A 15991-nucleotide genomic window follows, 5' to 3' on the forward strand; every position below is an offset into this window, starting at 1 on the left:
GAGCATCCTGAACGGCAGCTTGAGTAGGTGCCTGTTCAGGGTACGCAGATCTAGCAACCCCCTTTTTGGGGACGATGAAGTACGGGCTGTAAAACCCGTTGAACATCTCGGCTAGAGGGACGAGCACGATTGCTTCCTCACCAGAGGGGTGGCGACCTCGGACCGAAGCACAGGAGCATCCTTGACTCTGCCTCAGGTTTGGAGGATGCCCGAAACTTGGGCGGGCGTCTGGGGCGTTGGACCGCGTAGCCGAGACGGATCGTATCCCGTAGTCACCGTGATGGTTTGGGAAGCTCTTGTCAGGCTCCCAGGGACCGAGACAGCGAGAATAGGGGTACTTTCTGCTTCATCGACCTCCCGGGGGGTGGTTCGATGGCTGGCAGTGTGGATCCCTCGCCGTGGGGGGGGCCCCGGAGAGGAGATCGGCTCTGCTGTTTTACCTGCCTGGCGATGATGTAGCACAACGCACCATCGATTGAGAGTGCATAGGCTGATGATTATCCTCAACATTGGGTCTTGCCTCAACGTTGAGTTGCCGAACACCATCGTGTAGAGGGTGAGAGCGGCTGTGATAATACCCAGACGATGATGTAGCACAACGCACCGTCGATTGAGAGTGCTTAGGCTGCTGATTATCCTCGACATTGGGTCTCGCCGAGACGCAACATCGAGTTGCCGAACACCATCTTGTAGAGGGTGAGAGCGGCTGTGATAAACACCCAGAGAGAGAGAGAAAACTCTTAGAAGTGGGCTGTTGGGACAGGGCAGGAACCGTCCCAGATCGACCAATCAGCAAAGGAATGGCTGGGGTCGGGCCCGAAGGTATTCTCGATCTCCCTGGGGTCTTCCCATGAGGGCCGCTTCGGCTTCCGCCGCGGTTGCTGACGGGGTGGTGGTCTCCTCTTCGATGTCTTCTTCTGGGGGGCTGCCTGAGTGGCAGGCGCCGAAACCAGAAGGCGTCGAAGAGGACCAGGGCCGCTGGGAAGCAGACTGTGCACGGGATCTCGACGGCCAGAGGGCGGCCGAGTCGCGGCAGGGGAGGATATCTTGATATCCTCTGTCTGCTTCTTTACTGTCGAGAACTGCAGCTCAACAGTATCACCAAACAGCCCACCTTGCCAGATGGGTGCGTCGAGAAAGCAGACTTTCTCGGCGTTACTCATCTGTGCAAGGTTCAGCCAGAGGTGTCTCTCCTGGACCAAAAGTGTGGACATCGCCCGACCCAGGGCCCGCGCGGTCACCTTGGTCGCCCGTAGAGCGAGGTCGGTGACGGCGTGGAGTTCCTGCATAAGCGCTGGGTCGGTCTTACCCTCGTGGAGCTCTCTCAACGCCTTGGCCTGACCTGCAGGATGGCCATAGCGTGGAGAGAGGGGACAGCTTGGCCCGCAGCAGAGTAAGCTCTCGACATCTTGGATGCCGAAAAAACCTACATGCTTTGGACGGGAGTCTAGGTCGAGCCCCTGGGGGACATCGACGTATCCTCTAGCTGCCCCACCATCGAGGGAAGAAAGGGCGATGGAACTAGTTGACAGCGAGTACGGCTTGGAGCCGCTCTCAAACCCGAGGTACCATGTATCCAGCCATGAGCGTTGGGAGAGGCAGTGTGTGCACTGCAACCCAATGCCGGCGGTCCGGGGAAGCATGGCTGACATTTCGACGTCTGCTTCTTCCTGCGCTCGACCCCCCAAGGGAGGGAGCTCCGAGGAATCGTCGGCGTCCGATGCCAGTAAGTCGCCCTCCGATGCTGCAATGGGTATCTCATCATCACACACCGTTTCCGAATACGTGGTTGAGGAACAAAACGGTGTGACCGTCTTATGGGGAACGGTCAGACGAGCGAGACGAGGTGTGAACGGTCCGCGAGCCGGTAGCTGACGGATTAGCGCTCACAGTAATCCTCATATCACCCTCGCTGCTAGCCGTAGCGGACGGCCGGGCCGTAGTCTTGCCGTCACGGAACGGGAAGCAGACGAGGTGGTGGCTGAGTCCCGTGGGAACACAGCCGCCCGTGACGCAACATCTGAATCATCAACCGCCCGCAGTGCGGGCAGGATGTATCCACAAGGGCTGCCCCAGCGTACTTGAAGCAGCCCTCGTGTCCGTCCCCCTCCTCGATAAGTGTGTTGCACCCACGAGAACTGCGGGACATGCCACGCTGGAGAAATTTGCTCTTTTAGAGAAAAAACTCGAACACTTCTGGAACCGCCGAGACGCCCAGGGGAAGTCGCCGCAGTAAGGGACAGTCCGCTGCACCACGTCATAGAACCGGCAGTCTTGTAGTTGCTATCTTGTAGGAAAGTCTGTTGATCATGAGCGAAGGCTCCGAAGAACAAAAGGTGAATGAATGAGGCACGCCGTCTCCCTTTTATACCCGGATATCCGGGGGCGGAGTCCGGCATGCAAATTTCATTCGCCAATTTCATTGGCCTTTGCAAAGAAGTCGGAAGCGATTGGTTCTCAGGGACGAACCCCATCTGTCGGCTCGACACAACGTCGAGAGACCGACAGAAAGGGAACATAGTTTAAGCATTCTCACTTAATAATTTTTTTTTAACAAAAATATACAAGAGCCTCTGTATGTGTTTGAAAGGATCACCACAGTTCAATCCTCAAACGGCCAGTAAATTGAAAAGGAAAAGCCGTTGAATGTGTGGCCTGTATCACTTACATCTGTCGTCTTGGTGGGTGGCAGACGGCGTGTTGGACTAAAGACACACCACAGCCACACAAACAGAGGAAATCTCAGATTCCAGAAGACCCGAGAGAGCAAACAACACTGCAGCCAATGCTGGCCGAGTGTCTTGAGGTTCCAGACTTCTGATGTCAGTAGCTTATTTATATGGAAAATAAGTGGTGCATATTGAGAGTAGCCAAATAAAATGTAACCTTTGTGTATGATAATATTCTGGCTGGAATGATGTTTGTAAAGCTCAGCATTGTGCAACAGCAATGTCTTGAATTGAATGCCACACAAAATAAAAATAACTGTATTTAATGCACCATTACAGATCACATCGGATAGTCTCTGGCCTATGCAAAAATGCAAATATTTCTAATAAGATCTTTTGGTGACCTCATACTCCATCCTATAATTTGTTACCGTCCTCTTTGACCTTGTCATCATGTAATTTAATCTCTGACATAGTGACAGAAGCCAGGATTGTTTATGGATCTTAAAATAAATGCACAAATTCAATTCACATTTTATTTCTTTGGTGCTTTTCCAGAGTGCATTGTTACAAACTGTTTTACAGCAATCATTTTAATAGCCTACAGTCATAAAGTGTCATGTACTATATTGTTAAACACTCAACTCTAACTTGAATATCTTTAAATTAAAGCTGCTTTAAAACAATATTGTGAAAACAGCAATAAATTCATTTATTACCTAAAAATCCAGCAATTTAGTTTAAATAAATATTTTTTATATTCACATACATCGCTGCATGACATAGTTGATCTTATAACCAAAAACAGATTTCCACACCATTTAACATAAGATAGCTGGGACAGATCAGCTGCCAGTGTCTGGATGTCCTTATAGTTAAGGGCCAAACAGATGGAAAGGAGAGTGATCAGAAAGCATCTTCTGCAGTACATAAACGTTGATATAATATTTTACTGATCTATGGCTATTGTTGAATGTTCAGATACGTTGTTGACAAGAACTGGCATTGCAGTGCCAAAAAAGTTTCCATAGACTACTAGAGCATGTGGCTTAGCATCAGTCAAGCCAGATGTGAAGTGCCATTAGTTACATTTCTTATCATTGACGTGCACAGAACTCGCTTATAGGGAGAACGTTTAAACCTAAACTATAGAATCTTTCCTTTTATAAATAAAATAATACAAATAGCACGGGTGACTTTGAAAAAGTGAAACAAGTCAGTTTTCGTCTCACTTGAGTTATGTTTAAGATTTTGAGTAGATTAATGAAATTATTAAAATTATTAAAATATTTCTTTAGGATACTGCTTCTAGTGTTGATGTGCATGAACTGCACAGTTTAAGCTTTTACTAAAGTATCAAATTACATTGATGATAAGCATTCTGTGTTGGGTGCAAAGTCAAATATATCTCATCAGATTCTTGTAAAACTAAATGATTAGATCATTTTATGTTGATCTTTAATGATCTATATTATTTAGTTTTATTAAATCTTTGAAAAAAAATATTTATCTGTGGTATTATATGCCTACACGTGTGTCTATTTATTTCTCCTAAGGAATTTTTAGAAAGGGCAGTCTCTTTTTGTTTCACCTTAAAGGGTAAAAGAAATCAAGCAGAACAATCTTTGTATTTGTTTTAATAGAGTTTGCCACTTGCAAAGCATCAGAAAGTACATAGAACAATAATAAACATAAACCTGTGTTACTCTCAAAAGAGTTGTGTGACAATATGATTTCCCTTTTTTAAGTAAGTGTCCTGATGAATTCTGGATAGTGCACCATCTGAATGAATAATTAGATCAAAGCGTCAACACAATAAATACTGTACAATCACATACCCAAACACTAATTCAGAAAACGACAAAAATACTGTTCTTGCCATTAATGTTGCAATGGCCAGGGAAAACAATCCCTTTATAACATAATCAGCAAAAATGTTATTTGAATAAACGTTAAATAAAGTGCACATTAAATTGGATTTCTGGAGCAAGCAGCTCACCTGCAATGACAAGGCATGATAAACAACCACAAAATGAACACACCAAATGCACATTCGCAGATCAACCTGCCACTAAACTGCACATGAACATCATATAAAGTACAACATTGTAACAATCCATATTCTTAAATATTCTCTTGTCTGCTATTTCTCATTCAGAAATCATAGACTCTATCAAAAATCAAAATGAACTTATAGAGATTTACCCTGAGTTGACAGTGAAAATATGCCAAATTCACTCACAAACATGCTCATACAACTAGTTTGGAAACAAGAGAATATAGAGAGAAAGCATATTGGAGTATACATAAGTTCTTGAAAACATTAACAATAAAACATCTCTGACTGTTGATCTGACTGTATTTGATCCATGCTTCCAATAGTCATAGCAACATTGTTATTGAAGCAAATGCAGTGGTTCAAAAATCTGAGACCACATTGAAATCTGATTTAAACCTGGAAAAATGATTTTTTTTATAATTCACAAAATTTGTTTAATATTTGACACGAATTCAATGATCTTTCAATGTCACCTTTCAATCAAATGGCATTGACTATGTTAATACCTTTGTACAAAATATCACATTGCTTTCAGAATTCACAAGATGCTCTTTGGAACATTCTCAAATCTCAAAGTTTTGTCAACAAAGCAAAAAAGGGGACATACCAGCTACTAAAACAAATCTGTGTTTCACTTAGATTGTTTCATTGGTGAATTAAAGAAAAGTAGAAAAATAAGGTGTGTATTCCACTGAAAAGGTTTTTGAAACATTATATAGTTTACCCAAATACTGCTTTTACACTCGCATCATTCAATTATGAACCATATAAACCAAAGCCACAAAACTCAAAAAGTTACAAAAGCAGCTACTTGACAAGAAGCAATGCACAGTTACAGCAATGGGTCCCACAAGAGCTGAGCACCATGGCAGAATGCAGATGGCGGGGACGGTAGACAGTAGTTTGGTGCTTTAATATTCTCTGGCCTCCTGCAGTTCGTTCATGTAGACGTCCTGGTGTGGGTTCTCTGTGCAGTGCAGGCCGTTATTGGGCGAAAGGACAGCATGAAACCTGCTCCAGTCTCCTTTGCACAGTATCCAGGGCAGAACGTCCACCTTGAAATGCAGCTCCGGTGAGAATTCTGTGCTTATGAGGTTGGGGGTACCTGCCCCCTTGCCCCTAGTGATTAGCTGCCTGTGGTCGTCATAGCAACAATGCTGGACACCAAGTGTGGTGGCATCTCCCGTGAGAGCGGAGCGCAAGCAGGTGCGCGCAGAAGGCTTGTAGATGTCCAGCCGTTCTTTAGGACCGCTAGCATCCCTCCATCGGAAGGTCCGGTCACGTCCCATGTCCAGCAGGTTGATAATGCTGTTGGAGACCTCTGAGGGATAGGTGCAAGGGCAGCTGGGTAATTCAGTCAAGACCTGCTGTAGGTAACGCTGGAGAAACTCACTCTTACAGTTTAACCAATTCTCACAGCTGTCAACATCTGCAGAATAACCAGACAGGTTACACATTAGTTAAGTCAACTGTTTGATACAACTGTAAAGCTTAATTCGACACTTACCAGTGCCAAAAGGTTCTGTACCATTCTCCATCTCGAATGGAAAGACTTCAGCCACACTGTTTAAATCATCTGAAAGAAAGACGTTTACATAAAAATCTTTTCTCTTAGATACAAGAAAGAGATTATAGAAGTCAAACTAACCTGGGCATGGGGCAAGGTCACAGCTTTGGGACTCAGTTGATGTGCAGAAATCTCCGCATGAACGTGAACGTGTCTGGTTGCCATGGCCACAGGCAACACTACAGAGTGTCCACGCACTCCATTCCTCTGTCTCTTCTGAGGGAAAAGGCATTGTTAGTTAAAATGTGTGCTAGCTGTCACGGTTCCCTCTGTCTCTAAAACGATTACTCTTGACATAGCTCATTTGTGGTCCATGGCAGCACTCTTACAGAAGACTGATGGATTACAAAAAGACCTCTTCAGAGTACTTCCTCTTACTCCATCTCTGCCAAGACAGCCGTCCTCTGGAGAGGTACGTGGAGGAATTTTTGGACCTTCCTCGTCAGGTGAGCTGGGGCAATCACATGCTTAATGCCTATCTCATGGTCTCTGTTCCGTGCCCTTTGTGAATTTTATTAATTTTGTCCTCGAACTAAATGGCTGTCATTTTTATGTGGACGAGGGCCCACAAGCCCACCGGCATCTCCGCTCTCGAGCTAGCAGGCCTCGCCGCTTGTGAGCCCACCGGTTTCTCCGCCTCTGAGCCCCACCACTGTACTAAACGATGTAGACGCCGCAGATCTCCCGGACTGGCAGTCCTGAGTTTCCCCTGGACTCCGTTCCTGAGTTTCCCCTGGACTTTCCCCAATTAACTTTTCTTGGGGGGCAGTGTTGGGACGAGGTGGCAGTCCGTGCCGTCCCGGCTTCCCTCAGCACAGCCACGAGGACCGGTAGCTGCAAGCACCCTCGGTACGCCTTGGTCATGCTAATTGTCAACAGCCTCCTCACCACGACCGAGGCGGCCGTCACCCCTGACTCTCCCGTCTCCTCCACCAAGGCGCCCATCACCCCTGACTCTACCGTCTCCTCTAACATTGCTGCGGAGGCCGTCACCCCCAGCTCTCCCGATGCCAACGTCACAGACACGGCGGTCGTTAGGTTCTGGTGTGGGCAGCACCCCCGTGGCCACCTGAACTGCCCGCACGACAGTGGCCGCCTGAGCTACAGGCACATCCATGGACCCCCTGCACCCTGGTGCCGGTAGCACCATCCTGGAGTCTCCCCGTCCTGTCCAGTGCGTCCATGTTCCCCGTTAGCCTCCAGGACACCCACCACTCCTCCCGAGTTGCTAGATCATTGGCGCAAGGACACGCCTTCCAGGAGGGGGGAGTTCTGTCACAGTTCCCTCTGTCTCTCCCCGTGTTTTCCTCTTGGACTTCATTACCCATGCTCCTCCACGCTCCCACACCTGTGTCTCGTCAAGTAATCACCGCAGCTGTCAGCGATTCGCTCATCACCCGGACTTTGTATATATTCTCACTGTGTTCTTGTATCCCTTGTCGAGTCTTAAATGTAACTTATGTATTTCTGTCATACGTTGTTCTCTGTGTTTGCGTTTGGATTAGTTATTAAACGATTATTCTTGACATCGCTCATTTGTGGTACGTGGCAGTACCGTTACACAGGTAAGCAGCACTAATATTTTTGCTCAGATTTAGCAAATTCCAAACACAAAGTGTTAAACTTTGGTGAGATCTTGTCTTGAGCATTTGTGTAGTGAAATTTTTGATTTTACTTATAATTTGACTTGTTGAGAGGAGGTGTGCTAGCAATTGACCTATCGCTAAGCCCCGCCCCCCTTTAGATACTGTCGCTAACTCAGACAAACACAAAATTTGCTAATGTCTTACAGTGTGAAATCCTTGTCCCAGGAGTTTTTTTTCACACATTTTGCACACACTCTCGTTGGGGAGCATTCTAGTGGGACTTAAATATATCATGGAGGGATATATAAAAGATTTTATAATAAATATGGTAGATAACAAGATTAATTTGGAAGCGAGGGTTTACAGATCACAATGCAAGTGGGAGAAGCCGACCGTCATGATCACAAATGATAAATACTGTGTATGTACTGCAGGGAAAGATTAAATTAATTTACATCTAACCAGTTTAGTATGGAGAGGCACTGACGTACTAGACCTTTGTTTATGTGATTTTGATCTGCAATGAACATGACGTGAGAACAATTAGCTATTTAGGTTTGTATATTAGCATGGACTCGCTAACTTTACCGTTTATAGCTAGTGATACCTTGCTGAAGCACATGATGATATTAACATTCAGCTTGAGAACATTAAAATTTGTAAGTTAATGAGCGTATGACATTCTGTATTCTTTGGATTGGGGTTGAACCAGGTTACTGCGCCAACATTTTGCTCTGGCCTGTTTAAAAACACCCAAAGCACCCTAGCAACTGAACAGCAACTCATTAAAAGCACTCAAAACATCCAAGCAACAAAATCAGCACAAAATACCTTCGCATCTTGGTATTATATGTTTCATGAGAAACCACCACTTACATTTTGCTCAAGACAATGTAAAATCATTGCGATACGCGAGGAAACAAACTTTGTAGGCATGAAGTTCATCACTTTGTTGTGCCTGTAAAATGAAATTTCAACCTATAGGCAGGATTATCATTTTTATTATTTGAGGTGGAGATCTCCGTACTGTGTTCTGTAATACAGAGCATAGATTAAAGAGCAGCATGTATAAATATGGGACTGAAATCTGGGTGTTAATGGCATTGCACACATGGATGGCACCCTGATTATAGACAGACTGGCAGATGTTTAAAAAGTGGCGTTGGTTCAGTAAATACTCCAAAAGACTTTGTAGAACTGCCAGAATGCATAACTCAACAACCACAGGTTTAGTTAAAGAGGTTCTTTAAAGTGGGAATGAGAACTAGATGTCAAGTTCTCGTTAACTTCCTTTTGGTAGATGCCATTAGAGCATCATAATGCAAAAAGCATGTTCCTCCACTGATGGACATTCAATAGGGATCATGTCTTAATATTTTGCAAGCAACATGTAAATAACAAAAACATTATTATGAAATAGTTCTCTTAAGCCTTGTAAAATACATTTTTGAGTTCCTGTCTTCCATATGGAAGTCTTAATTTGATTGATGAAAGACCTTGTTTTCTGAAAAATTCAAAAATCTTCTTCACTGTTCTACTGAATAAACAATACCACTCCTGGGATGGGTGAGTAAGGCCAGGTTTACACAATAAAAAACAGAAGAGTTTTTACTTTTAGTTAAAACTCTTCACATACATGACAAAATTGTCAAATCTGCGTTTCCACATATCTGTGAAAGGAGACAACATCAGCATCTTATTCAAAAACGTTTTTTCAGTCCCTCAAAATGCTGTTGGTCAGTAGACGAATAGCCAAAAGGTTTTCAGTTTTTAGTTGAAAACGTTGTCATGTAAAAGGCCTCTAAATTAGCAGCATATTTTAAGAAAATTTACCCTTAAAATTGAATCTGACTAGGTTAATTTCTCAATTCCACCCTCCCTACTGTGTACTCCACTCTATCCTTCAACATTAAAGGTTAAGTAAAAATCTGTTGACATTTGAGACCTTCTCTAGGCCCGAAATTGTAGAACAAGCACATTAAACTACAGTCATGATCTGTGCTCTCTTCAGACACAAGAAGTCATTCAAGTAAGCTTGAGAGCTGGATTTAAGACTCAATCGGTCTTTCCTTGACCACTCCAATTAAACCCCCATCTCATTTCATCCTTATGAGCAATGTAATATGACCACTCTACACCGAAGAGTGTGCAATTCCCACCGTGATAAAACAACAGAGGCGTAATGTTATGTGTGGCCTTGACAAGCCTAGAATTCTTGAACGGGCTTAAAAGACCCAGCCGCTGTGGGCTGGTAGTGGGGGGAATGTGGGGCCCGGGTCCCAACCCGCGGGATATAAAGTAAACGATGACCTCTCTCACTCTGTGTTCCTGATCTGTGCTCTAATTGAAGACAACCATGGGCTTATTTGTCCAACAGAATGTCCTCACGCTGCCATTAGTGAGCGGACCGGGCCCGTCTTCAAACGGCGGTGTTCTCCGCCAAGTGGCACCAGTGTTTACTTCAAAGATCCGACACTCAAAATAAAACCCAGCGGCTGAAAGTTTAGTCGGAATCAATGATGTGAAACAAGTCTCAGCACACTGTAAGTTCACTTGCCAACCTTGATGTGTCTCATTTCTTTTAACCACTCTTTAAATCACTTTTATCCTAATTCAACTTCTGCGTTTAAAAATAATTTTATTCTTTCAGTTATCTCTATTTTGACATGGTTCATCATGAAAAAACGTTTTTTCTTTATTTATCTTAACAGTAGTTATCCCCAAAATAAAGGATTTTACATCTTTCCATGAACTTTGCTCATGGTTGCTCAGTTCTGCAGCCAGATTTTTATGAGCCAATCCCGTCGTAATTAGCATGTGACATTGCTCTGGAGGTTTGGAGGAAAATTGCTTCATGACAATCGGAGATGTGTATACATACATGCCACATTTGACTGCCCCAGACATAGCAACATGGCAGGGTCGCCAGATTTGCGTAACTAAAGCAGCCCACAATTAGCCCAAATACCAAAACTCAAAATATGCCACCTATAAAACATATTTTACAGTCACTGTTATGCATTCTTGTAAGCCACTCTTCTACAATAAGATGTTGGGGTTAAATTATCCCAGAAAATGTTTACATTTGACCCAACAATGGGTTAAAACAACCTAGCATATTAGGTTGAATAACCCAGCATAGGTCAGTTTAAGGTTGGGTTTGTCCCTCTTTGACTCAACACTGGGTTGAAAGTAACAAAATCCTTCTACATATAACATGCAGAAAAAAATAAACATTGCAATGGTTTATAAGTACCCCTAAAATAACACTGGCAACCCTGCGGCTTGGACTGTTCCAATATGGCAGACAACTTGCGTATTGCAGCCCATAGAAACAGCTGCTAATGAGCCATATATGTGTATGATGACAACACTGATGGCACCAAGACATCTGTGTTATATAAAATAGATAAGCCAGGAAAACCAAATCTACGAATTCTGAGAATGCTCACCATAGTGGATTATAGCAGGAGTCAATGGTTCTTCCCAATCTCCTCCCAGCCCACTAGGAAGGGGCTCGCCACTGTCATACTCCACTATGTAGTCGTCCTCTTCCTCCTCAGTTTGGCCTGTACCATCCTCATCCTCATCTGCATCCGTGTAACCCCAGAACAAAGGCCAAAACAGCTTTTTCCCTCCCAGCCAGTCTACAGAAGAAGAGGAAGACGTAGGCCAGTAGTCATTCCATTCTTTAACAAGGTCCACATCTGCTTCCAGGTGAGGGTCATCCAACACCTCAATAGTCACCTACAGCCAACCAGATTAAAACTGAAAACACTTGTCGTTTTTTCTTTGTATAAAGCTAATGAAGGAAAACAAGTCAAATAATCCAGTCTGAGTAATGTTACGCTTCGTGTCTGGAGAAAAACAGAAGAGAATGTCAACAGTGAGTCACTGACAGCGAGCCTCTTGAGTTGAACTCAAGCTCAATATCAAATGAATGAGAATAACTTCTTCCTCACCGCAGTTTGAAATGACTTATTACACTTAATTACATCCTGTCAGGAGTGATGACTCACTCTGGATGAGATAGTCTACCTTATTGAGATATGTGCTCGTGCATGCTCTCACCTGAATGTTGGGGTTTTGGGAGCCAATATCAGCATTCACCAGGTCGGGGAAGTTTTTTAGGTCTAGAACAAAAGGTTTGGATTCTTCCTCGGGCTCAGGCTGAGGTAGGACACCTGTGGATTGATGCTGGTTCCACCTGTGTTGGTGGGAACGTGAATCCGCCAAATCACTCTGGACTTGATTCCGATCATTCAGGAGGTTATGGTCATGGTCATCTCTGGAAGTTTTCTGAAATTGTTTATGCTAAAAACAAACAGTTTTGCAAAATAAGCACCAACCTGCATGGAAGCATTCTGAAACAGTTACTGAAACATGACAGCCAGAGTGACCTCCCAAAAAAGCAAACTCACCCTAATGTTATTTAAAAACCTGTATGACTCTATGGTATTATTCTGTGGAACACAAAAGAAGATATTTTGAGAAATGTCTCAGTGGATGTGTGTTTAAACAATGGAAGTCAATAGGGGCCAATGTTCAATTTACTACAAATTATTTTCCTTTATTTTTTTGCCAAAGAAGGAAAGTCATACAGGTTTGGAATGACATGTGGATGAGTAAATGAATTTTCACTTTAGGGTGAACTATCCCTTTACATTTTTTTTGCAAATAACAGAAATTAAAATGCCAAGAAATGCAAAGGATGTATGTAATAAAGTAGCTTTGATTTTTTTTACAAGCTACAGTACTGTGCCTTTTCTTTTTTTTTAAATGAAACGCCTGTTTTTAAAAATCCAATCAATTAAAAGTGAAAAAGCCATACCCACTATTTTTCTCATTCAATAATCTATTTTCGGAAATACGTCACAATACGGAAGTAAATATGAAATTTCCAGGTGACCGTGTTAACCTTAAGATAATCGCATAATTGATAAATAGTAGAAAGATGTTGTCCATTTTAAGGTTTAATGTTTGAATTTTAGCGGCATCTAGGAGTGAGGCTGCGAATTGCAACTAACGGCTCAGTGCATCCCTTCCCCCTCCCTTTTGATGCACTACTGTGGCTGACACAGGACTAAGATGTCGTCACGTTTTTGCTTCTTTGCCGAAGGAGAGAAGGATTCCATGTAAGGGGACCCGTGGTGTATGTAGATAGAAACAGCTCATTCTAATAGCTAATTCTAAAATAATTACAACTTAACGCTTTATTATGTGAGGTCTGTCTTTATTAGCTGTTTAAAGAATGTTCATAAACTTCAAGCAAAAATTAGAAGACTATGGAAAAAGTTCTGGTGCTTGTTTCTTGAACAGAGATCATTTGCAGGATTTGTTGAACTCAGAACCAGGCACTTCCAGTTAACACCTTTGTTGATGTTGAGCTTCTGTGGAAGGGGTCTTCTCAATATTACCAAGGCTGTCGTCGTTCGTGTTATTTTAGTCTCAACAACAGAAACCTGGCGGATAGAATTTCATTTCCTAAGTGTTCAGAATGGAAACCAAATCTCCCTTTACATCCTTCACTTCTACCCTTGGCCATCTCATACTATGCTCTTGTATCTCTCTGTATTGTTCATTGAAATTCATTGAAAATTATCTTTCTTCTCTTTGGAATGTGGCCTGTTTTGCCATCAGGCTTTCTCATCATCACAATCATATGGCAGGAATTCCAAAACCCTAAACAAAGCCCTATGCGCTAGTGAAAGACAATGAGATGCACACAGCCTCTATTGAGCTCTCTGGTGAGACGCATGGACACGATCAGCTCACACCGAGCAATGTCCGAGCATTTGGGAAAGCCTAGATTTATGTGACATCCAATATCAAAGTCCCAGGACCACGCCATTTCCAAACCAGTGAAGAAAAACAATAAGCTAAGACCCCTCCGTATGTAAAAACAAAAGAGACATTTAGTAATTCAAAACTGAGTAGCAGGACCTTTTTGGAGAGGTTAGACGTGGCCCCCTTGCACATACACACAGGATCAAGGAGATGAGAATGCAGGAAATTCCACATTAAACAGAAGAGGGGCTAGAAAAAACAATTGAGGAGCTAACCTTTGACCCTGTGAGAGTGAGGGAAATTGAGCGCATCTTTTTGGACCACTATTATGCAATGCCTCATTTTTGTACTGCTCTACAGTCCATGGTCAATAAAAATAACAAAAATGTCATTCTGATTTAATGTCATATGCTGATTCACAAGCATTGTAGGAAATGTTTTTGAACTTTGTAGTGTTTTATTACTTTGTAAGAGCCCCAAGATATTCATGATGTGTCAACCATCTACAAACATTTTTAACTTTTAAGTTCATATGCACACCATATCCATTCGATTTTTGGAAAAGATTGTACTTGTAATTACTTACAAAAAGTTACACAAGAAGCAATTGTTCCAAAATGGTACAAGAGTATAATTCTAAATGATCAAAGGAATTACCCTAAATTTGTCAACCCTGTTACCCTGATTGGAGTAAACTGATTATTGAAAAGTGGACATATGTAAAACATTAACATTAAGTTTTGTTTTTAATAAATAACTACACATTGACCACACCGTCAACCATCTTACTTTCAACCCTGTTACGTTTTTGAAAGCAATAGCTATATGAAAATTAACTAGGTTTAATTTGTCATGGAACCATGGTAAAATTTACTCTGGTCTCACCTCTATAATGGTAACGACTTTTAATAGCAAAGGGTACATTTTAATAAGGAACATATGCAGTACCATTTGTTAACATTGGATTTGTTAACATTGGATATAATGCCTTATACCTAACATGAACTTCATGTTCATTTCAATATTTACTAATACATTTTTAAAGTCAAAAGTGGTAACTGCAAACATTAATTAATGAACAGTGAACTAACAAGAAATAATTGTATTGGCATTGACAGTGTTGGGTAAGAAATGTAATTAAATTACAGTAACTAATTACTTAGTAACTAGTTACACCCAACACTGGGCATTGACATAAACAAATATTAACAAATGCTGAGAACTGTAACAGTCTATCTAATGTCTGTTGAATACAACCTTATTAGGTTCGCGAAATTAATAAAAATGTTTGTTATAAATTAAACGATTATTTATTTACAGCCGTTGTTTAAAAGTGTAAACCTATAAACAGAAATGCATCTGCTGGCCCAATTGGGCTCATTGTTCTGCTTGGGTTTTCCAGTGAAAGATGCAGTTATACCTACTCACCTCTCCAGAGACGCCGTGTCTGAATGCAGTGTTTGCGCTCTGATGACTCGTTGGGAAGCTGATCGCGCGCACTATCCAAACAGCCAGCAGCACGCTTAAAAGAACCCAAGCACGTTTACCTGCTTTAAACATTTTTGAGCAGTATCTGTCCATTAAACACCGTTTTAAGTATTGTGTGCACCGAATATGCAGGATTTTCTTTAGAAAGTTTTGTGAATTGGCTTCCTCGTGAAGGTGTTTTGCAAAGCACAATTATTCATCTTCAGCCAAAGTTCATTCAAACGCGCGCAGGAATGAGCATTTCATAAACGTAGAGATGAAAAGAATCCTCAGCCGTACACAGTGACCCACTGTGTGTGTCAATGTGGATAGATAAGGTCTCAGTTTAAGTAGCTACATCTGGTCTTACCCACGCATTGCTCCTCAGTCCGCACCGGTGCGCCTTAATTCAACGATTTCTTTCTCATGCGTTTGCGTTTTCTTTAAGATGAAAGAAAACACAGTCATTGTCATCGGTGGTCCATTACCCCTTTGGTAAATGTGATTATCTTGAATAAGAGAACGATGCGCTTGAGCTGTAAAGCTGCGTGCGCAATGACAGAGCATCGAGACTTGATCCATAGAGTCAGTGTGTGGGAGGAGAAACTTCTCAGGTCTCGAGGATTCCTCCACTCAAGTCTCACATGTGTAAGAGATGCTCATGTATGTGGCAGGTGTGGGAAAACAGCTCAGTTATCTTCCGTTTAAATGTAGTTTCCTGAAAATGGTTATATGGACTTTAAGCTATAACACGTTTAACTAAAACATCTCTGTGTATAGTATGGCATGGTCCGTATTAAACAAATCAATATGAATATTTATAAGGTTATCGGAAGACAATGCGTTTTTGCATGGC

The 15991-nt window shown here is 42.5% G+C and overlaps 1 protein-coding gene across 1 annotated transcript; it reads right to left on the reverse strand.

Annotated features, from left to right (window-relative positions):
* Positions 1-4301: 4301 nt before the first annotated feature.
* On the reverse strand, positions 4302-15552 carry ism2b (isthmin 2b). The gene is made up of 6 exons (XM_057353199.1): positions 15097-15552; positions 11953-12195; positions 11334-11628; positions 6377-6511; positions 6236-6304; positions 4302-6157 (listed from the first exon to the last, which is right to left on the reverse strand). The coding sequence occupies exons 1-6, from the start codon at positions 15247-15249 to the stop codon at positions 5640-5642; spliced, it is 1413 nt and encodes a 470-aa protein (XP_057209182.1). The 5' UTR covers positions 15250-15552; the 3' UTR covers positions 4302-5639.
* Positions 15553-15991: the final 439 nt, after the last annotated feature.

The sequence above is a fragment of the Triplophysa rosa genome, linkage group LG15 (assembly GCF_024868665.1).
Source record: "Triplophysa rosa linkage group LG15, Trosa_1v2, whole genome shotgun sequence".
In the NCBI taxonomy this organism is placed as follows: Eukaryota; Metazoa; Chordata; class Actinopteri; order Cypriniformes; family Nemacheilidae; genus Triplophysa; species Triplophysa rosa.